At 44.7% G+C, this 24,712-nt stretch overlaps 1 protein-coding gene across 1 annotated transcript in view; it reads left to right on the top strand.

Moving 5' to 3' along the window:
- Positions 1–24,712, top strand: part of WWP2 (WW domain containing E3 ubiquitin protein ligase 2) — a 124,112-nt gene that overhangs the window by 31,848 nt on the left and 67,552 nt on the right. The window contains exons 5-6 of the mRNA XM_073605872.1: positions 15,837–15,913; positions 18,478–18,670. Of these exons, the coding sequence (XP_073461973.1) occupies positions 15,837–15,913; positions 18,478–18,670 (270 nt within the window). The remainder of the gene's footprint in view (positions 1–15,836; positions 15,914–18,477; positions 18,671–24,712) is intronic.

The raw sequence follows: 24,712 nt of genomic DNA, 5'->3' as shown, positions 1-24,712 counted from the left end.
TAAAACCTTTATCCAAAAAGCAACAAAACTGCTCTGACCGCTTGTTTAAATGCAAGTGTGACCCTGGAGTTTGGCTTCATTTTGTTAGTGTATCTAAATCTGCTAGTACATCTATCGCTCCCCTCCGCCCCAGATGTAGATGTACAATGCTGCTGTTCAAAAGTGCCCACTGTGCTCCTTCATCCAGAGTGGGGGGCGCTCTAATACAGGAGGTGTGATACTGGACGGATCATCGGGGGGGGGGGGGGGGGAGCAGAGGGGAAAAAGCCTAAAAAAAAAGAAAATGAATGCAGCCACCACATCTAATGATTGGTGAGCTGCAATATATGACATTTTTGGTTTTGGGTTTAAAATGATTCTAAAGTCTCCTTTTTTCCTTTTTTTATTTAAAAATTACAAGCATGTTATACTTACCTGCTCTGTGGGGTCAAATACTTATTTCACTCATTAAAATGCGAATCCATTTATAACTTTTTTTTTTTTAATGCGTTTTTCTGGATATTTTTGTTGTTATCCTGTCTTTCACTGTTATAATAAACCGACCATTAAAATTATAGACCGATCGTTTCTTTGTCAGTGGGCAAACGTACAAAATCAGCAGGGGATCAAATGCTTTTTTCTTTCACTGTGTGTGTGTGTGTGTAGATATATATATATATATATATATATATATATATATATATATATATATATATATATATATATATATATAGATATCTATCTATATATATATATATCTATATATATGGATATATATATATAGATAGATATCTATATATATATAGATATATATCTATATCTATATATATAGATATATATATATAGATAGATATCTATATATATATAGATATATATCTATATCTATATATCTATATAGATATATATCTATATCTATATAGATATAGATATATATATATATATAGATATCTATCTATCTATCTATCTATAGATCTATAGATATATATATATATATATATATATATATATATATATATATCTAGCTAGATATATATATATATATATATATCTAGCTAGATATATATATATAGATATAGATATATATATCTATATCTATATATAGATATATCTATATATAGATATAGATATATATATAGATATATCTATATATAGATATATCTATTTATATAGATATATCTATATATAGATATATCTATATATCTATATATAGATATATCTATATATCTATATATAGATATATCTATATATAGATATATCTATTTATAGATATATCTATAAATATATAGATATAAGATATCTATATATATATATAGAAATATAAATAAAACGTAAATATATTATACTTTATCTATGCACTAATGCTAGCAGCGTGAGGATTAAAAATAGTCCATGTTGATTGAGAGAATGAAGTTCTACTTTAAATAGCTAGGAACCACGATCTATCATCCCCTCTAGGTCAGTCCCCTCCCCCTACAGTTAGAACACACAGTCAGGGAACACACTTAACCCATTGGTCGCCCCCCTAGGGTTAACCTCTTCCCTGCCAGTGACATTTATATAGTAATCAGTGCATTTTTATAGCACTGATCGCTGTATAATTGTCAATCATCCCAAAAATGTGTCAAAAGTGTCCGATGTGTCATAAAATTCGCAGATCGCCACCATTACTAGTAAAAAATAAAAAATAATAATAAAAATGCCATAAATCTATCCCCTATTTTGTAGGCGCTATAACTTTTGCTCAAACCAATCAATATACGCTTATTGCGATTTTTATTACCAAAAATATGTAGAAGAATACATATCGGCCTAAACTGAGAAAAAAATTGCTTTTTTTTTTTTTTTTTTTTAAATTGGGGATATTTATTAACAAAAAGTACAAAATATTGTGTTTTTTTTTTTTTTCAAAATGATCGCTCTTTTTTTTTTGTTTGTAGCGCAAAAAATAGAAACTGCAGAGGTGATCATCAAATACCACCAAAAGAGAGCTCTATTTGTGGGCAAAAAAAAGGACGTCAATTTTGTTTGGGTGTAACGTCGTTGAGCAGCTAAACCTTCCGGGGCTGAAGCGGTTAACAACTTAGGGTCTGCCCTGTATCAGTTTTACTGCTACAGGGTGGCACCTCTGCACCGGATCACATGTATGTATGTGGTCCGACTCTTCCGGGTTGGGGGCGCGCATCTGCGGGTACCGTGGACTCGATACCCGCCGATCATCAGGCCGAGACACAGAACTGAGATCTGCCTATTTAAACAAAGCAGATCGCCCATTCTGACAGGAGGGAAGTGGTGGAATTTGTGTCTCTGCAAAGCAGGGAATAAATTCCATCTCTTCCTCTAGTAAAAGCACCTCCTACACTGTAGTACACTGGCTAGGCACACATTTAACCCTTTGATCGCCCCTGATGTTAACCCCTTCCCAGCCAGTGTCATTTAGTACAGTGACAGGGCATATTATTAGCACTGATCACTGTGATAGTGTCACTGATCCCCAAAAAGTGTCAGAATCTCCACCGCAATATCGCAGTCCCACTATAAGTCGCGGATCGCCTCCATTACTAGTAAAAAAAATTAAAATAAAGAAATATATCCCATAGTTTGTAGACGCTATAACGTTTGCGCAAACCAATCAATATACGCTTATTGGGATTTTTTATTTTTTACCAAAAAATATGTAGCAAGATACATATTGGCCTAAATTTTTATGAAGAAATTTGATTTTTAAACTTTTTTTTAACTGGATATGTTTTATAGCAGAAAGCAAAAAAATATTGTTTTGTTCTCAAAATTGGCAATATTTTTTTTTTTTGTTCATAGGGCAAAGTTAGTGTCAGAATGTCCGCTGCAATATCGCAGTCCCACTATAAGTCGCTGAACGCCCCATTACTAGTAAAAAAAATAAATAAATAATACCCCATCGTTTGTAGATGCTATAACTTTTGCACAAACCAATCAATATACACTTATTGGGATTTTTTACCAAAAAATATGTAGCAAGATACATATTGGCCTAAATTTTTATGAAGAAATTAGATTTTTTTTCAATTTTTTTTTTTATTGAATATGTTTTATAGCAGCAAGTAAAAAAAATAGGATTTTTTAAAACAGCTTACCTGTAAAATCCTTTTCTTTCGAAGGACATCACGGGACACAGAGCCACAGTAATTACTGATGGGTTATATAGGTATCACTGGTGATTGGACACTGGCACACCCTATCAGGAAGTTCAACCCCCTATATAATCCCTCCCCCTTGCAGGGATACCTCAGTTTTGTAGCCAAGCAATATAGTGTATTAGAAGAGGGGTGGGACCTCTGTGTCCCGTGATGTCCTTCGAAAGAAAAGGATTTTACAGGTAAGCTGTTTTAAAAAATCCTATTTTCTTTCTCGAACATCACGGGACACAGAGCCACAGTAATTACTGATGGGATGTCCCAGAGCAATGCTACCTGAGGGGGGGGAACCACGACCAAGTAGGGTGCAATCAGACCTGAGGACCCTGTACCGCTGCCTGCAGCACACTACGCCCAAAGGCGATATCCTCATGCCTTCTCACATCCACCTGATAGAATCTGGTGAATGTATGAACTGAAGACCAGGTTGCGGCCTTGCAGATTTGAGCCATAGAGGCCCGGTGATGCACTGCCCAAGAAGCACCAATAGCCCTTGTGGAATGTGCCCTGATCTGAAACGGAGGAATCTTCTGTTTCAAACCGTAAGCTTGAATGATCAACTGTCGAATCCATTTAGAAATGGTAGCTTTTGACGCTGCCTGTCCTCTATTGGGACCCTCTGGCAGCACAAACAAAACATCCGTCTTGCGGATCTGAGTAGTTGCCCCTAGATAGGCCTTAACTGCTCTTACTACATCCAACGAATGTAGAGATCTCTCTTCCGGAGAACAGGGATCTGGAAAAAAGGAAGGTAGAACAATGTCTTGGTTTAAATGAAAATCAGAAACCACCTTCGGTAAAAAGTAGGATGAGGGCGTAGTACCACTCTATCCTTGTGTATAATCAAATAAGGCTCCTTACAGGAAAGAGCTGCTAATTCTGATACTCTTCTAGCAGAAGAGATGGCCACCAGAAAAATTAATTTCCTTGTCAACAAGACCAAAGGAATCTGACTTATTGGTTCAAAAGGCCGTTTCTGTAACACAGCCAGGACCAAATTCAAGTCCCAGGGGTTTAGGGGCGCTTTAACCGGAGGATTAAGACGCATCACCCCCTGCATAAAGTTTCGGACCAAAGAATGCGAAGCAAGTGGCCGCTGAAATAATACTGATAAAGCAGAGACCTGGCCCTTGATGGTACTCAAGGCCAGCTTCATCTCTAATCCCATCTGTAGAAAATCAAGGATTCTACCTATGACATATTTCCTGGGATGCCAACCTCTGGATTCACACCAGGTTATATAAGCTTTCCAGACTCTATGATAAATCATCCTGGAAGCTGGCTTCCTTGCATTAATCAAGGTAGATATGACAGGACCTGAGAGCCCACGACTCTTCAGAACGTGGGTCTCAATAGCCAAACCGTCAAATTTAGCGTTTGTAAGGCAGGATGGAACACTGGACCTTGAGATAACAGGTCTGGGCGTTCCGGTAGTGTCCACGGGGAACCTACCGTCATCCTTACTATTTCTGCATACCAAGTCCTTCTGGGCCAAGCGGGGGCCACCAGAAGTACCGACTTCCTTTCCTGCCTGATCCTGTGAAGGAGTCGTGGTAGTAGCAGAATAGGCGGGAATGCGTAAATCAGTGAGAACCGATGCCACGGAATCACCAACGCATCCGTCCCGCATGCAAGAGGATCTTTTGTCCTTGCCACAAATCTGTCTATCTTTTTGTTGAATCGGGATGCAAAGAGATCTACATCTGGAACCCCCCATCTTTGGCATATGGCCCAAAAGACGTCGGGATGCAGAGACCATTCCCCTGGAAGTAACTGCTGGCGACTTAGATAGTCCGCCTGCCAATTCTCTATTCCCGGGATGAAAACTGCCGATATGCATGGCACATGCATCTCTGCCCAGACTAAGATCTGGTTCACCTCTTTTTGAGCAGCTCGGCTCCGGGTGCCTCCCTGATGATTGACATAAGCCACTGCTGTGGCATTGTCGGACTGGATCCTGACCGGACAACCCTGTAGCCTGATAGTCCAGGCTTTTAGAGCTAGATGTATCGCCCGGATCTCCAGAATGTTGATGGGTAAGGTCCTCTCTGTCTTGGACCATACTCCTTGGACCGCAGCCTGTTCCAGAACTGCTCCCCAACCTGACAGACTGGCATCTGTTGTTACCACCGTCCAGGTAACCGGTAGAAAGGATTTCCCCTTCTGCAGGTTTTCGGGTATGAGCCACCAATTGAGGCTCTGACGCACCGCATGCGACAGGTGCATCGGAAAGTCTAATGCCTGAACCTTCTTGTTCCAGGTCGACAGAATACTGTGTTGCAGCATTCTTGAGTGAAACTGAGCATAGGGAACTGCTTCGAATGAAGACACCATCTTCCCTAGTAGCCTCATACAAAGGCGGACTGAGGGACCCTTCTTGGTCCTTACTGTCAGAATCAGCTCTCTCAAAGCAGTGATCTTTGCCTGGGGTAGAAATATTTTCTCCTGGCTTGTATGTATAATCAGACCTAAATATTCCAGTCTTCTTACTGGTTTTAGGAAAGACTTTTCTAAGTTGAGGATCCAACCCAGGTGTTCTAGATACCTGACCGTGGTCCTCAAGTTTCCATTCAAAGAGGCTACCGACCGGTCTATCAAGAGCAGGTCGTCTAGGTATGCTATGACAGCTATACCCTGAGCCCTTAATCTGGCCAGAGGAGGAGCCAAGATCTTTGTGAACACTCGAGGTGCAGTGGCTATCCCAAAGGGCAGAGCCATAAACTGGAAATGGCGCCCTCCTACCTCGAAGCGCAGAAACTTCTGATGAGCAGGAAAAATGGGCACATGCAGATATGCATCTCTGATGTCTATTGATGCCAGAAATTCTCCTCCCTGCAGGGTGGGAACTACTGTTCGAATTGATTCCATGCGGAAGGATTGAATCCTTAGGAATCGGTTCAGATCCCTTAAGTCCAAAATGGGCCTGACATCCCCATTTGGCTTTTGGACCGTAAAAAGGTTGGAATAGAAGCCCAATCCCTGGTCCTTTGCGGGAACTATCATAATGACCTCCTGCGACAAAAGTCGCTCTAACGCTAGAAGGAGCGACTGCTTCTTCTCTGGGTCTCTGGGAACATTTGATCTGAGGAACCGAGGAGAAGGGAATTCCTGAAACTCCAGCTTGTACCCTAAGGTTACCGTGGAGACTACCCATCTGTCCTGGAAGTCCTCCTGCCAGAGCTCTGAGAATTGTCGCAGTCTTCCCCCCACTCCAGTGAGCGGGGGCGCCCCCTCATGCAGAGGTCTTAGTGTTTTGCCTAGTAGGCTTCTTTCCCCAGGACTTCTTTTGTCCCTGGGGTTGACTCTTGTCTCTGGACCCCGATGGAGGCGGCCGTCGAGACTGCCTGGAGGCTGAAGCCCCCGGCGCTGGGGAAAGAGTCCGTTTGAAAGAGGGACGCTTACTCTTCTTCTTGACAGGTAAGAGAGTGCTTTTCCCACAAGAGATTCTCTTGATATAGTTATCCAAGTCCTCTCCAAACAACCTTGCACCACGAAATGGAAACCCAGCCAGTAGCTTCTTACATGGTGCTTCGGCTGACCAATTTTTCAACCATAGGATTCTACGTATATGCACCAACCCCAGTGAAAGACGGGAGGTTTGCACGATAGAATCTCTAATGGCGTCAACCACAAAGCATAAGGCCGCTGGAAGGTTAGCAAACCCCTGGGCCTGCTGTTCAGGTAATACTTTGATGACCTGCTTAACATGGTCTCTTAAGTATTGACAGACTCCAATCGCTGCTATTGCAGGTTGGGCCACTGATCCTGCTAAGGAGAAAACATCCTTCAATAGGGATTCCATCCTTTTATCTACAGGATCCCTGAGCATCTGAGCATTGTCTACAGGACAAGTCAGGCTATTATTTATGGAGGAAATGGCGGCATCAATAGCTGGTATTCCCCACATTTTAATAAACTTTTCTTCCATCGGATAAAGTGTTGAAAACTTTCTCGGCGGAAAAAAACGTTTGTCTGGGTGATCCCACTCAGAATAAATAAGCTTTTCAAGTAAAGTATGAACAGGAAAAGCATGTGCTGCTTGGAAAGGTTTCAGTGACCCCAAAGCAGAAGAGGATTCTTTAGCAGTTTCAGGTATGGGCAACTTAAATGTGGAGCGGACCAATCCAGTGAGGATCTGCACTAAGACTTTCTCCTCTTGGGAAGTCGCAGAGGGTCCCTCTCCACCTGAATCCTCCGAAGAGGAATCATCCATCCCATCCTGATCCTCTGAAAGGGATTCATCTCCTTTATCCCAGAGCTCCTCTGTCTGAGGGTCTTGGGGAACAGAGGAAGGCCTAGTGCGTTTTCTTCCACTGAGTGAAGACGTAATCACGGCCATTAATCTTTCCTCTAGACCATTAATGGTTGAGGAAAAAACCTCTTGTGTAATATATACAGGGGCTGAAGTGCCAGAAGCAGGTGTAGCCCCTGACCCCGATGGCTCTCCCTGGCTAGCCGTCCCTGGCCCATCTTTAGGGGGGAAGGATGCTGCCGACAGGGGGCCCTCAGAACCTGAACGAGATCCCCTAGTGTCTCTGGTTCCTGGGGTGCTTGAACCTCTTCTACCCATAGTGCAAAGCAACAAGGTGTGAGGTATACAAATGAACACTGTCCGCTGAGCAATGTAGTCTGGCTAAAAGCCTTGCTACCCAATGCTCAGTCTGGTGTTACTTCAGTAAATGCTGCCTAGGAGAATGCCTGTGTCCCACCTTACATGCGACCGTCAGCTCTGTGTCTCTCAGAAGGCTGAGTGCACCTGTACAGAGTGCCTTTAATAGCCTGCAGCTGGCCTGAGTGGGAGTCTAAACACTCTGTGCTGACATCCCGCCCCCTCCTCTACCGCCCCCCCCCCTCGAGTTTTGAAAAAAAAACGAGCGCTTCCCGCACTGCCGACTCTCCTGTCATGCTCTGGAGAAAAGGCTGGGGATGGGGGGGGGAAGGAGGGAGACTGGTAACAAGATTTGCCTGAACGGCTATCTTCAGAGATGGTGGCCATTAGGCCACAGAGCCCGGGTGGTATAACCACTTTCTAGACCCCTGTGGCCCCTCTCTAGCCTGGGGGGGAACATTCAAACATGAGAAATCCCCCCATCCACCTTACCTGCTTGCAGCCTGCTTGATACGCTGGGACATACACAGCGATTACAACACCTGAGACAGACATTCAGCATGTGTAGGTTTGTGCTCTTGGCAGCCCCCGGTGGTCACAATAGGCATAGCATGCATTTACCTTAAAGGAGAAAAGCCACTAGAACTCAAAAATTCTGTGGAATCTCCTCTTACCTTATCCAGCCGCAGGGTGCCGTTTACACAGACCCAATCTTCACCTCTCACGGTGGGTTCCGTTTGAAAAAACCGTCAGAGACTGGGGCCCCCATCAGTAGGGGGATCCAACAGTTCTGGGACCGTAAAGCACCTCGCCAGAAATTAGGAAGTTTAAAGCCATTTTCTGATCTGCGGGGTCCAGCTCTCTAAAAAGAGAAGCATTACGGGTAAAACCTCGTTTCTTCGGACACGAGGCCCGGGTACCATTCAATTCGGCCATGAAAAGACACTTTGAATGGATCCGGTTCGCCTGGCTTGCCCCAGTATAGGATCTTAGGATATTCCCTTTGGAGCTCAGCACAGGACATCTTTACACGTCCATCACCTAAGACACTGGCGTAAAAACTGAGGTATCCCTGCAAGGGGGAGGGATTATATAGGGGGTTGAACTTCCTGATAGGGTGTGCCAGTGTCCAATCACCAGTGATACCTATATAACCCATCAGTAATTACTGTGGCTCTGTGTCCCGTGATGTTCGAGAAAGAAATATTGTTTTGTTTTCAAAATCGTCGATCTTTTTTTGTTCATAGCGCAAATTTAGTGTCAGAATCTTCACTGCAATATTACAGTCCTGCTAGAGGTGCACAATTAATTGTTAAAAAAATCGTGATCTCGATTTAGCCCCCCCCCCCCCCCCACGATCTCTCCTGCAGATTTTGCCGATTCTTTCATATAAACATGTGGAGAGACTTTATCTGCTCACTCAGCTGTCAAAAGAAAGCATCCCGACAGTCTGCCAAGTCTTTAACTTGAAACATTGTAACTAAGCTTCCTTCTTAGATCAAAGGGATAGAACTTCTGTGTAAATAAATAATCTGGCAGTCTGCCAAGTTTTCAACAACTGTAAATGCAGGAAGTTTAACCACTTAAAGTCTAAATCTTTTTCTGACACGTCTTTCTTAAAGCGGAGGGACACCAACCACTTAAAGTCTAAATCTTTTTCTGACACGTCTTTCTTAAAGCGGAGGGACACCCTAAAATAAAAAATTGCATTAATATTCTTTAAAAAAATTGAAAAAAAAAAACATTTGAAAAAAAAAAAATTTTTTAACTTACCTGAAACCCCTGTTGCTAGGCAGTCTTCCTAATCTGCCTCTTCCTATTCCGCGGCGCTTCCCCCTCTTTAGCGAGCGGCCCCTTTGCCTTCTGGGACATGTGTGTGTCCCAGAAAACAACGGGGCCATTCACAAAGCGCAGTGCAACTCGCGCATGCGCAGTAGGAAACGGGCAGTGAAGCCGCAAGGCTTCACTGCCTGTTTCCCTTCGTTAAGATGGAGGCGCCGGCAGCCGATACGATGGACGGATTGGCCTCGGGGGGGCCGACATCGCGGGCTCGCTGGACAGGTAAGTGTCCTTATTAAAAGTCAGCAGCTACAGAGTTTCGCGGCCGGAACACCCCTTTCAGTTTAAATCAATATTTTTTTGCTAGAAAATTACTTGGAACCCCCAAACATTATATATATTTTAGCAGAGACCCTAGGGAATAAAATGGCAATTGCTGCAATATTTTATGTCACACTGTATTTGCCCAGCGGTCTTTCAAATGCAATTTTTTAGGAAAAAATACACTTCAATGAATAAAAAAAACCCGAAACAGTAAAGTTAGCCCAATTTTTTGTTTTGTTTTAATGTGAAAGATGATGTTACGCCGCGAGAATCATGTGAGAATCGTGAGAGAATCGCGATCTATCTTCTAAGCAAAAAAAATTGTGCTTCTCATTTTAGCCAGAATCGTGCAGCTCTAAGTCCCGCTATAAGGCGCTGATCGCCGCCATTACTAGTAAATAAAAAATAAAATAAATATCCCATAGTTTGTAGACGCTAAAACTTTTGCACAAACCAATCAATATACGCCTATTGGGATTTTGTTTACCAAAAATATGTAGCAGAAAATATATTGGCCATATCCAATGTTTTTTATTTATTTATTACAATTATTATTATGTAGTAATAATAATAATATATATTATTGTTTATTTTATATTTATTTATTATTATTATTATTATTATGATTAGTTTTTAATAATATATATTCTTCTTATATATTTATTTATTTGATATGTTTTATAGCCGAAAGTTAAAAATATTGTTGTTTTTTTTTTTTTTTTTTTAATTGTCAGCTTTTTTTATTTATAGCACAAAAAATAAAAAATGTAGTGGTAATCAAATACCACCAGAAGCTCTATTTGTGGGGGAAAAAAATGACATACATTTTTTGTTGGGTACAGTGTTGCATGACTATGGAATTGTCCATTAGTAACGCAGCGCCGTATCGCAGAAAATGGCCTGGTCGTGAAGGGGCGGAGGGGGGCAGTAAATCCTCCGGAGGTGGTTAAAGGGGACCTATGCTCTAAAATAAAAAGACACATATTTTAATGTGTACCTCTGTTTTCTAACGCTCGTCCCCGCTAGGCGATATGTGAAGGGGGACCTAATACAGCGCTCCCGGAAAGCTCACCTGTTAGTGCAATAAATAGTTTGTTTGGGCCAGCTTGGTCCGAACGCACAATTTAAAAGGACATTTAATGTGGAGTTATGCTTTAGATATGAGATCTCTCTTATTTGTCTTCTTTCTTTTTTTTTTTTCAGTACGTCGCGCCCTTCTTTGTCAGCTCACACGTTGTCTTCTCTCATTTCACACTGCTCTGTAGAATGTCTTGGTGAATTCTGTCTCTGAGGTGCTAGTGCCTCGGGTCATTGTTTCTTTCACCCCACATCCAGAATTCTCCCCGGACACATGCTGAGCACACACAAAGAGCCACACCTCCATTCTCAGGAAGGAGATACACTGGCCTTTGTGTATGGGGCTTCTCTGATTTTTAATGTATACCGGGGGGGTGGGGGGGTCCAAAGCGTTAAAATCTTGAGAGTTGCATTCGAATACGGTGAGGCGGGGCTACAGTGTAAATATGCTCAAAACATTTTGTGTCCAGTTCAGGCCCCTTTTACACTAGTGCGACTTGACCTGCAATTTGGGACTGCAAGGTCGCATGACAAGTCGTACCCCATGATTTCCAATGAGTACTCTTCAAAGTAGTCCCTGCACTACTTTGGTCCGACTTTGATGAGACTTGAGGTCCATAGACCTCAAGATTACACAGGCATTGCCTCATAGACCTCAAGATTACACAGGCATTGCCTCAAGTTGTGTCAAGGTCGAGGTCAGGTTCCACAAGTGTGAAAGGGGCCTAAAGCAGATCTGAAGCCAAAAAACAAAAAAATCTGTAAAACTTTCCATCACTTAAACCAACCTATCAAAAATGACCTAAATCTAAATATTTTACTTTTGCATTTCTAGCTGCAGCTATGTGGCCGCCATCTTTCTCAATTCTGGATGTGGACCTAGAGCAGGGATAGGTAACCTGGTTCCCTTCCAGCTGTTGCAGAACAAGTCCCATCATGCCTCTGGGAGTAATTGTAACTGCCAGCCTTGCAATGCCTCATGAGAAATGTAGTTCTGCAAACAGCTGGGAGAGCTACTGGTTGCCTACCCGGACCTAGAGTATCAGTGGCGCTTTTCCTCATCCACCTCCATGTGACAATGGGCCACTGGACTTCAACTCCCAGCAGCCCTTGCATAACGTCCTAATGCTTCTGGTGCAGTGAGAGGGGGCAAATCCCGTTCTTATTCACTGTTTTCAGTGGGGAAAATAATGATTTGATCCCCTGCAGACTGTGGAAGTTTGCCCACTTGAAGGGTCTATACTTTTTATCATAGGTGTATTTTAAATGATAGAGACAGAATATCAACCAAAAATCCAGAAAAAAAACACATGATACAAATGTTATAAATGGAGTTAGGGTTAGTGAGTTCAGTGAGTAAAATAAGTATTTAATCCCCTACCAACCAACAGTAATTCTGCCCCCCACAGACTGGCTACAGTAGGTGCTCATGTGGTACACAGATTAGTCCTGTCAATGGAAGAAGGAGCTCCTAACGACAACTCGTTATGTGTATAAAAGACATTGTCCACAGAAACTCTTTCTTCCATTAAAACCTCACCATCATGGGCAAGACCAAAGATCTGTCAGAGGACATCAGGGACAAGATTGTAGACCTGCACAAGGCTGGGATGGGCTACAAGACCATCAGCAAGAAGCTTGGTGAGAAGGAGACAATTGTTGGAGCGATTATTTGCACGTGGAAGAAATACAAAACAACCATAAATCGCCCTCGGTCTGGAGCTCCATGCGAGGTTTCTCCTCATGGGGTGAGGATGATGATGAGAAAAGTGAGGGATCAGCCCAGAACTTCACGGGAGGAGCTTGTGAATGATCTCAAGGCAGTTGGGACCACAGTCACCAAACAAACCATTGGTAACACAATACGCCGCCATGGATTGAAATCCTGCAGAGCCCACAAGGTCCCCCTCCTCAAGAAGACACATGTACAGGACCATCTGAGGTTTGCCAATGAACATCTAAATGATTCAGAGAAGGATTGGGAGAAAGTTCTGTGGTCAGCTGAGACCAAAATGAAGCTCTGCGGCATTAATTCGACTCGCCGTGTTTGGAGGAAGAAAAATGCTGACTATGACCCTAAGAACACCATCCCCACAGTCAAGCACGGAGGTGGAGACATGATGCTTTGGGGCTGTTTCTCTGCTAAAGGTCCAGGCCGACTTTTGCCGTATTGAGGGTCCTATGGACAGGGCCATGTGTTGTAAAATCTTGGAGGAGAACCTTCTTCCCTCAGCCAGAACACTGAAGGTGGGTCATGGATGGGTCTTCCAGCATGACAATGACCCAAAACATACCGCCAAGGCAACAAATGAGCGGCTAAAAAAGAAGCACATTAAGGTCATGGAGTGGCCTAGCTAGTCTCCAGATAATAATCCAATAGAAAATTGATGAAAGGAGCTGAAACTTCAAGAAACCTTAAGGATTTAGAGAAGATCTGTAAAGAAGAGTGGACCAAAATCCCTCCTGAGATGTGTCCAAACCTGGTCACCAACTACAAGAAACGTCTGACCTCTGTGCTTGCCATCAAGGGTTTCTCCACCAACTACTAAGTCTTGTTTTACTTGGGGATCAAATACTTATTTTACTCACTGAACTGCAACTCCATTTATAACATTTGTATCGTGTGTTTTTTTTCTGGAATTTTGGTTGATATTCTGTCATACACCTATAATAAAAATAATAGACCCTTCAATTCTTTACTTACAAAATCTGCAGGGGATCAAATCATTATTCTCCTCACGGGACCTACAGTGGCCATAGACAGCTGCCTACAGTCACCCAGGTGGAAGGCGGGGGGTACTAGGCGTGATGTGTCTTATGTAGGAGCAGCCAACCTCTTTCTTTTTGGGAAGAACTCTGATATGTGTAGGAAAGAGGCAGCCTTGTAGTCTAGGGTTGCTGCTGCCGGGGAAAAGGGTGAAGTTGAAAAACCTCAATAAAGACACCTGCCCCCCAAGTAGCAACAGTCTAAAGGGGATTTCCCTTCACTTTTGAGGGATTTCCTCTCACTGTTCTTTTGTGTCTTTACAACAACAATGAAGAGAAATCTCCCCAACAGCAAAATAACAAAAAAAAAAAAAATTAAGGAAATAAAAAAAAACAACATACTGATGGGGTCTTAACTATTCTATAAAGAAAGTTTGGCTTTATATGCACAAAAAATGTCTCCTCTGGCTTGTGAGTCCTTTCCTTTCCAGCTCGAGCCTTTTACTTGCTCATTGTTACTGTTTTTCTCTCCAAAAATAGTAGTCAAAATGAGATCTAATTTTTTTGTTTCCTTTTTTTTTAGTTATTTTTTTTATTTAAAGTGATTATAAAGTCTATATATATATATTTTTTTTACCTTCATGCATTAAGGTAAAAAATTACCCAGTACTTTTCCGACCAATTCCCATCCCAAAACATTTACCTGGCTGATGTCTCGGCTGCACCTTCGCTACCCTCACTTTATGGTTTCACAGGAGAAACTGAATGGGCTGCTGTGTCCACGAAAATTGTGGCCCACACATCTGCATATACACTATATTACCAAAAGTATTGAGACGCCTGCCTTTACACGCACATAAACTTTAATGGCATCCTAGTCTTATGCCCCGTACACACGGTCGGACTTTGTTCGGACATTCCGACAACAAAATCCTAGGATTTTTTCCGACAGATGTTGGCTCAAACTTGTCTTGCATACACACGGTCACACAAAGTTGTCGGAAAATCCGATCGTTCTGAACGCGGTGACGTAAAACACGTACGTCGGGACTATAAACGGGGCAGTGGCCAATAGCTTTCATCTCTTTATTTATTCTGAGCATGCGTGGCACTTTGTCCGTCGGATTTGTGTACACACGATCGGAATTTCCGACAACGGATTTTGTTGTCGGAAAATTTTATCTCCTGCTCTCCAACTTTGTGTGTCGGAAAATCCGATGGAAAATGTCCGATGGAGCCCACACACGGTCAGAATTTCCGACAACACGCTCCGATCGGACATTTTCCATCGGAAAATCCGACCGTGTGTACGGGGCATTAGTCCGTAGGGTTCAATATTGAGTTGGCCCACCCTTTGCAGCTATAACAGCTTCAGCTCTTCTGGGAAGGCCGTCTACAAGGTTTAGGAGTGTGTCTATGGGAATGTTTGACCATTCTTCCAGAAGCGCATTTCTGAGGTCAGGCACTGATGTTGGACAAGAAGGTCTGGCTCGCAGTCTCCGCTCTAATTCATCCCAAAAGTGTTTTATCGGGTTGAGGTCAGGACTCCTCCCCAAACTTGCTCGTCCATGTCTTTGTGGACCTTGCTTTGCACACTGGTCCAAATCATTTGGTGGAGGGGAGATTATGGTTTGGGGTTGTTTTTCAGGGGTTGGGCTTGGCCCCTTAGTTCCAATGAAGGGAACTCTTAAGGTATCAGCATACCAAGACATTTTGCACAATTTCATGCTCCCAACTTTTTGGGATTGTTTCTAAGATTTTAGAAGCTCTTTAATAAAGATAAACCGTATATCTGGAAAGCCTCATTGCCAAGTATTATGCTCGATATTGGGGGTTGATTTACTAAAGGCAAATAGGCCATGCACTCTGCAAGTGAAGTTGCTCCAGAGCTTAGTACATGAGGTAAAGCTTCACTTTACAAAGAATATCCAAGGAAAAATAAGAAAATAGAATTTTTGCTTGCACATGATTGGCTGATGGAAGTCAGCAGAGCTCCCCCTCATTCACTAAGCTCTGGAGCAACTGCACATGCAGAGTGCACAGTCTATTTGCCTTTAGTGAATCAACCCCTATGTGTTCCCTGAGTATTTGAAGAAAATATGTGTACTAGTTGTGTAAAGTTTTAGAAATGCCGAAAGTAGTGCTGCCTTTTTTATTATTCATATTTTATTCCACATTTATCTGCACAGGGATTGCAACTCTCAGAATGCAGAAAACAACTCGTCAGTCAAAGGCCAGAATGGAGCCAGCGATATCACTGTACTGGGTAAGTGGGATTGGTAAGAATACAGACCGGGGTGGGTCACACACTCTGCAATGCAACTGTACAGACCAATTGCTTGGGTATAATGGTACATTGTGACACTGACCAGAGCACTTTTTGCGATTCGGCACTGCGTCGCTTTAACTGACAATTGCGCAGTCGTGCGACATTGTACCCAAACAAAATTGACGTCCTTTTTTCCCTACAAATAGAACTTTCTTTTGGTGATATTTGATCGCCTTTGCGTTCTTTTGTGCTATAAACAAAATAATAGCGACAATTTTTTAAAAAAGCAATATTTTTTACTTTTTGCTATAATAAATACCCCCAAAAAATATATAAAAAAAAACATTTATTTTCCTCGGTTTAGGCCGATACAAATTCTACTACATATTTTCGGTAAAACAAAAATCGCAATAAGCATATATTGATTGGTTTGCGCAAAATTTATAGCGTCTACAAAATAGGGGATAGTTTTATGGCATTTTTATTATACATTTTTTTTTAATTATTATTAGTAATGGCGGCGATCCGCTAATTTTTATCGTGACTGTGACATTATGGCGGCCACATCGGACACTTTTGACACTATTTTGTGACCATTGTCATTTATACAGCGATCAGTGCTATAAAAATGCACCGATTATTGTGTAAATGACACTGGCAGTGAATGGGTTAACCACTAGGGGCCGATGAAGGGGTTAAGTGTGTCCTAGAGAGTGATTCTAACTGGGGGGGTGGGCTTCAACACACATGACAGCGATCACTGCTCTCGATGACAGAGAGCAGTGATCTCTGTCATGACACAAGGCAGAACGGGGAAATGCTTTGTTTACAAAGGCATCTCCCCGTTCTACCTCTCCGGGACACGATCACAGGCACCCGGTGGACATCGAGTCCGCGGGACCCGCGGTCACACGCGTGTGCGCCCGCAGTGCCGCTTCTTGACGGGGACGTACCTGTATGCCCTTTTGCCCACCCGTGCCATTCTGCCGACGTATATCATTGTGCAGCGGTCGGGAAGCGGTTAAAGCCTGCTCTGTAATGGTTTTGCAGAGAGCAGCCCTGATCCTCCTCTTCTCAGGTCTTTAGCCACCACTCCTGGCTCCTCCCTCCTGCCGAGTGCCCCCATAGCAAGCAGCTTGCTATGGGGGGCACCCAAGCCAAGCCGCTGCTCTGTGTATCCATTCAGACACTGAGCCGTGGCTTGGCAACGCCCCCTCTCTCTTTTCACTCGCTCACTGACTTTGATTGACAGCAGCGGGAGCCAATGGTGCCCGGTGCTATGCCTCAGCCAATCAGGAGGGAGAATGTCAGACAGCCGAGGCTCTCGTGCAACATCGCTGGATAGAGATGGGCTCGGGTATCTATTAGGAGGACTGGGGGGGAGCGCTGCACACAGAAGGTTTTTTTTAACTTATTGCATAGAATGCATTACGATAATAGAAAAAATAAAAAAACTTCTGCCTTTAGCACCACTTTAACCAGTTGCCGACCAGCCGCCGCAGTTATACGTTGATGTGCTGATGGTGCCTCATTGTTCAGAGACCTGGCAGGTGACTCAAGAAGATGCAAAGCAGAAACGGGAAGTAGAGGGGTCACCTGTGTGGCCCTGCATTGGGGCGGAGGATTGTGCGAATTATGAGGCTATTCGAACGGAATCATTCATTCTATTGCATTCTCTGCACTTCTGTTATGTTTTTTCTGTTTGTTCGGAGTTCTTCTTTATTTTATATTTTAAGTTTATATTTTGAAACGATTGTTGCGGAACTTTTTTTTAGAGACATACAAAAATATATACCGTATATACTTGAGTATAAGCCGACCCGAATATAAGCCGAGGCACCTAATTTTACCACAAAAAACTGGGAAAACGTATTGACTCAAATATAAGCCTAGGGTGGGAAATGCAGCAGCTGGGTAAACAATGCCCATCTGCAGCCTCACTGTGCCCATTTGCAGCCTCACTGTGCCTATTTGCAGCCATAGGTCCCCCGAACTTCAAACTGGGTAGTTAAGGGTTCCTAGATGCCCCCTAGCTGCAGCCAAAATTTGGGGTCTCTGGACCCAAAGGGTCCCGAAATGACATTGCTGCAGATGGACACAGTTGACCGACTTTGGAGCGCCGTATCTTGGGGCCACTTGGTGCTAGGAACCCCAGATGGTGTGCAAACCCAGTGGAACTAGCACTGCAACATTTCCAAAGCTGGGGTTCCTAGCACCAAGTGGCCCCGAGATACGGGGCCCCAAAGTTGGTTTGGGTTAGGCTTACCTCCTGGGCCAAATGTGGAGTCCTCAGGACCTCTACGCCACTGGGCTTGCACACCAAATTTGGGGTTCCTAGCACCAAGTGGCCCCAAAGTCGGTTCGGAAAATGTCATTCTCTGCTGCAGAAAAGTGCTTGACTCGAGTATAAGCCGAGGGGGGCATTTTCAGCACAAAAAAATGTGCTGAAAAACTCGGCTTATACTCGAGAATATACGGTATTCAGATAGCAAGTATTTCTTACTCAAGGATTCTTCTTACACCAAATGGCGTATAATTGTTTTTTTTTGTTATATTTGCAGTGAACGGGGATCATTCCCACACCCCCGCGGTCATCGATGTAGTCTCTTCAGGCGGAACCTTATCCACTAATGTAACCAGCTCTACGCCGCCTCCAGGTTTAGGCTTACCTCCCGGGCCAAATGTGGAGTCCTCCGGACCCGACTCATTGCAATCGACTGCAGCCACTCCATCTTCAGACGGCTTGCCAACGGGGTAAGACTTGCAGGATGCTCATTAACCCCTTCCCGCCCGCCCTGGTTTCCCTTAAAAAAGTTCTGAACGGCCTGGCTGTCACAGTGGCCACATTGTCGGGAGCCAGTCCCAACCGCTATTGATTATTAGTGGGGAGTCGGAGATATCTTTGACATCTCTGTCTCTGTGCTGGGAGCGCGCACTGAGCATGCTCTCAGCACAGAAATGCATATGTGCAGCGGGTGGGCATTAAAGTCCACCCTTAAAGGATAAGTTCACCTTTAATTTTTTTAGGTTGAAAAATGTAACATGTTCCCACTCCCCAATCCGCTACATCTAGTGACAGCAAGCAGGGGATCTTCTCCCCCCCCCCGCTCGCTGTCACTTTTTAAAAAGAAAACTTGGCCAAGCTGAGCTCCGCCCGCTTAGCTGTGCCATTCATTCACAGAGTTCTGCGAATGGTAAACTACAAGTACCGACAGCCTTTGCAGCTGTCTGCTTGTAGTTCTCAACAAACTACCATGGTGCTGATGAATGCTCTAGGTCAGGGATATGCAATTAGCGGACCTCCAGCTGTTGCTAAACTACAAGTCCCATCATGCCTCTGGGTGTCATGCTTGTGGCTGTCAGAGTCTTTCTATGCCTCATGGGAGTTGTAGTTCTGCAACAGCTGGAGGTCCGCTAAATGCATATCCCTGCTCTAGGTAGTTCTTTGTCTCTTCCTGTCAGTGTGTAACTGCCTCGCCATACCAGGTATGAGCAGACAGATACCCTGACAAGTCTGCAAGAATCCTGCATGGCACCCACCATCAGCAATGCTTTCCAGGCTCCTACCGTGTTTCCCTGAAAATAAGCCCGGGTCTTATATTAATTTTGGCAACAAAGTACCCAGTAGGGCTTATTTTCGGGGTAGGTCTTAATATATTCTCTCTCTCCCTGCCTGCCAGGAAAATCCCAGTTTGAACAAACTTAAAATGCCCAAATCCTTTCTTTTACAGTAGTACACAATACAGAATGTGTGTGCCCCTGCAATCTAACAGTGCCAAATACCTCAACTCTCCTCCACCTCTCTCCAGCCGCCAGCGAGGGACCCCAGCCCCCCTCCCTCTGCAATGCTCGAAGCAGGGAAGAGAGCACACCAGCCAGCATGTGAAGAAAAAAAAATCTGTAAATGCCGTGTGGAGAGAGGAGTATCCATGCTGCATGCCGCACACAGTATGACATGTTGATTGCAGAGGCTCTGCACCGTACCTTCAGTGACCTGAGAAGGGAGGGGTGGGGGGCGAGATCCCCCGCAGATAGGCGGGAGAAGAGGAGACCAGCGGGGAGATCGGCTGAGCACCGCTGTGTATCAAAGGCACCTGACACCGCTAGAGACACACACAGCACACCGCCGTAACAGGATTATACAGCGTTTCCTCGAAAAGCACACAATCTCCTCGAATTAGGGCTTATTTTTGGGGTAGGGCTTATATTGCAGCCCTCCTGGAAAATAGCGCTAGGGCTTATTTTCGGGGTAGGGCTTATTTTCGGGGTAGGGCTTATTTTCGGGGAAACACAGTAGTTAAAAAAAATAATAATACATGTACTTTTTTTTACCTGCAAAAAGATGTGCATTTATTATTTTTATTTTTTTAAATATGAACTTATTCTTTAATATGAAGAATAAAAGAAGAAGAGCTGAAACACACAAAGGTGAGTGGGGGAGACCAAAACTCCCAAGTGGACAGGAACAGATCTGGGAATTAGAGCAGAGAGATCTCACTATCTGAGCATCCAAGACAATAAATACGATCAGCGCTGGTGGTGGCTTATTTATAGTTGACAGTTGTCTATGAACATGGAGGCGGCCATATTTGATTATTACTTTTGCAGGCTCAGCTTCCTGCTTTGTAGTGCTGCACAGCAGTTGTGCTTCACTCTTCCTCAATGCAAGGCTATAACTTACTCATGATATGTCTATGGAAAACCTCACAGGATAACTTCTAAGAGAGACAGTCTGTCAAAGAAGTTTGAAAAAATAATTGTTCCTTCCTAGCTGAACAGTGAACCATTAACGTTTAAAGTGGTTCTAAAGCCTTAAAGGCTATAAAGGCTATTAAAGGCGTGGCTTAAAAAAAAACAAACGTGTCATACTTACCTGCTCTGTGCAGTGATTTTGCACAGAGCAGCCCCAGGGCCCCTTCTCGGGGGGTTCCCCGCTGGCCCCTCTCTACAGCTGAGCGCCCCCAAAGCAAGCAGCTGGCTCTGGGGGGGGGGGGGGTCATTCACACACAGAGCTGTGGCTTGGCCCTGCCCCCTCCTCTTGCCCACTGCTGTCTCAGCCAATGAGGAGAGAGTCCCTGGAGAGCCAAGCCTCTCGTGCCCATCGCTGGATTGTGATGGGGCTCAGGTAAGTATTTGGGGGGCTGCTGCGGTTTTGATGCATTTTATATTAAAGCTTTTGTTACCCCAACACTTCATATTCCTGATATGTGGCTGCTGTACCATGTACTTGTATGAGAAGGTCTCCTCATCTCTTTGTATTGCTTCCTTTGTGTGAAATCCCTGGTGATCCCACCAGTCCCTCTGCTTTTCTATTAAAAACTGACCACACTAAGCAGGAGAGCACATTGTGGTCAGTTCCCTGGCTGTGCTGGGAACTCTGTGTACTCTCCTTCAATGATCAGACTTGTCCTGACATGCCCCCCGCTGCACAGCCATTCACTGGGAAGCTCAGTGTGCTGCTGCTTCTCCTCCTCCCAGATCTTCTGCAGCTGAGAACTGAGGGAATGTGATCATTAGAAAAAAAAAAGGGAAAAAAGGTATTTAGAATGTTATTTTAATATCTAAACAAAAATGTTTTGCCTTTCATTTTGATTTTAAACGGGTTGTTTTACAAGGTGATCGTTTACAGTTACTTTAAGGTAAAAACCTTCTCTGCTGCAGGATCCCCCCTAGACCACCCCCCCCTTTTTTTTATCTTAGTCAGATCTGATTCACTGATGTGCAGGCGGCTTGGGAGTGAGCCCGCATAGGTGCCCCCATGGAAAGCGGCTTTCTATGGGGGCACTTGCTGAAGAGGAGGGGTCTGGAACACCGGCGGGGGACGTCAGAAGAAGAGGATCAGGGCTGCTCTGTGCAAAAGCAATATTTCTCATAGCTTAGAAAACCTGAATAATAGTTTGTTAGAATTTAAGCCAGCACATTAAATCCTGCTTAACGGCATGCAGGAGAGTTGAGAAGTATCCCCAGCAGATCTGGACTTTCTGCAGCTAGATGAAGGCAGTACGCTGGGACTGAGACCTATAGCAACTTGTAGTTCTCCAGGGGGCTGGATGGCTGCAGGTTACCTGGGCCTGATCTAAACTGTGACTAGACATGACCATTGGGTTGTATATGACTGTAGTGGATTGTCAGATGCACACAACAGCCTGACTGTGTCTTGGGTGGAAGACGGCTTTCAGGTAAAACCTTAATACAGCATTTAGGGGCCTGTGTATCACCTGCCAAACCCTTCTGTGCAACAGACTTACTGACTGGATCACCGGGTGAAAATAAAGGTAAGAAAGCCTAAAAAAGAAAACGAATGCAGCCATCACATCTGAGAATTGGTAAGCTGCAATAAAATAAATATTTGCTTTTGGGTTTAATACCTCTTCAAAGAATGCAGCCCCCTCATTTTGCTGTACCGGTAGATGGAAGAGTCGGCACACCATTAAACAACTTTTTTACTATACTGTACATATACATTTGAGCCATAGGTGTGGTTACGGGGTGTAAATATGTAAAATATGTCATTTACCGACCCCTGTGTTGTCTGATTAGCCACAGTTCGTAATCGGTACAGATCACTCACTGTGTTCATTCATAACTGAAGCATAATAAACTGTATTTCCTATGCTTCTGTTTGTGAATGCTCAGATCACTTCCCATTCATTCACTGTTTAGTGCAGCTGAGGCTGTAGAGAAAGGGACTGGAGAATCTCTGTCCTCAGTCACTTTCTCTGTTTCAAAAGTGAGATATCAGGGGTCTGTTTAGATCAATGATATTTCACCAAAGACCCCCAATGGGGCTTCTAAAAAAAATTGTAAACATAAAAAAATAATATTGTAGAAAAATAATTTTAAAAAATTGTAAAAATAGAATAATAGATATAAAATAAACTACTGACACTGTTCACTGCCCTACTGACACCGTCCACTGCTCTACTGACACCGTCCACTGCTCTACTGACACCGTCCTCTGCTCTACTGACACCGTCCACTGCTCTACTGACACTATCCACTGCTCTACTGACACCGTCCACTGCTCTACTGACACCATCCACTGCCCTACTGACACCGTCCACTGCTCTACTGACACCGTCAACTGCTCTACTGACACCGTCCACTGCTCTACTGACACCATCCACTGCCCTACTGACACCGTCCACTGCTCTACTGACACCGTCAACTGCTCTACTGACACCGTCAACTGCTCTACTGACACCGTCCACTGCTCTACTGACACCGTCCACTGCTCTACTGACACCGTCCTCTGCTCTACTGACACCGTCCACTGCTCTACTGACACCGTCCACTGCTCTACTGACACCGTCCACTGCCCTACTGACACTGTCCACTGCTCTACTGACACCGTCCACTGCTCTACTGACACCGTCAACTGCTCTACTGGCACCGTCCACTGCTCTACTGACACCGTCCACTGCTCTACTGACACCGTCCACTGCCCTACTGACACCGTCCACTGCTCTACTGACACCGTCCTCTGCCCTACTGACACCATCCACTGCTCTACTGACACCGTCCCACTGCTCTACTGACACCGTCCACTGCTCTACTGACACCGTCCACTGTTCTACTGACACCGACCACTGCTCTACTGACACCATCCACTGCCCTACTGAAACCGTCCACTGCTCTACTGACACCGTCCACTGCTCTACTGACACTATCCACTGCTTTACTGACACCGTCCACTGCTCTACTGACACCGTCCACTGCCCTGCTGACACCGTCCACTGCCCTACTGACACCGTCCACTGCTCTACTGACACCATCCACTTCCCTACTGACACCCTCCACTGCTCTACTGACACCGTCCACTGCTCTACTGACACCGTCCACTTCTCTACTGACACCGTCCACTTCTCTACTGACACCGTCCGCTTCTCTACTGACACTGTCCTCTGCTCTACTGACACAGTCCTCTGCTCTACTGACACTATCCACTGCTCTACTGACACAGTCCTCTGCTCTACTGACACCGTCCACTGCCCTACTGACACTATCCACTGCTCTACTGACACCGTCCTCTACCTAACTGACATGTACACTACTCTACTGACACCGTCCGCTGCCCTACTGACACTGTCCACTGCCCTACTGACACCGTCCTCTGCACTACTGACACCGTCCTCTGCACTACTGACACCGTCCACTGCCCTACTGACACCGTCCACTGCCCTACTGACACCATCCACTGCCCTACTGACACCATCCACTGCCCTACTGACACTGTCCACTGCTCTACTGACACCGTCCACTGCCCTACTGACACCGTCCACTGCTCTACTGACACCGTCCACTGCTCTACTGACACCGTCCTCTGCTCTACTGACACTATCCACTGCTCTACTGACACAGTCCTCTGCTCTACTGACACCGTCCACTGCCCTACTGACACTATCCACTGCTCTACTGACACCGTCCTCTACCTAACTGACATGTCCACTACTCTACTGACACCGTCCGCTGCCCTGCTGACACTGTCCACTGCCCTACTGACACCGTCCTCTGCACTACTGACACCGTCCTCTGCACTACTGACACCGTCCACTGCCCTACTGACACCGTCCACTGCCCTACTGACACCATCCGCTGCCCTACTGACACCATCCACTGCCCTACTGACACTGTCCACTGCTCTACTGACACCGTCCACTGCCCTACTGACACCGTCCACTGCTCTACTGACACCGTCCACTGCCCTACTGACACCGTCCACTGCTCTACTGACACCGTCCACTGCCCTACTGACACCGTCCACTGCTCTACTGACACCGTCCACTGCTCTACAGA

The sequence above is a fragment of the Aquarana catesbeiana genome, linkage group LG11 (assembly GCF_042186555.1).
Source record: "Aquarana catesbeiana isolate 2022-GZ linkage group LG11, ASM4218655v1, whole genome shotgun sequence".
In the NCBI taxonomy this organism is placed as follows: domain Eukaryota; kingdom Metazoa; phylum Chordata; class Amphibia; order Anura; family Ranidae; genus Aquarana; species Aquarana catesbeiana.
Note: the sequence above shows the minus strand (reverse complement) of the source record. Positions and strands in the feature narration are given on the sequence as shown.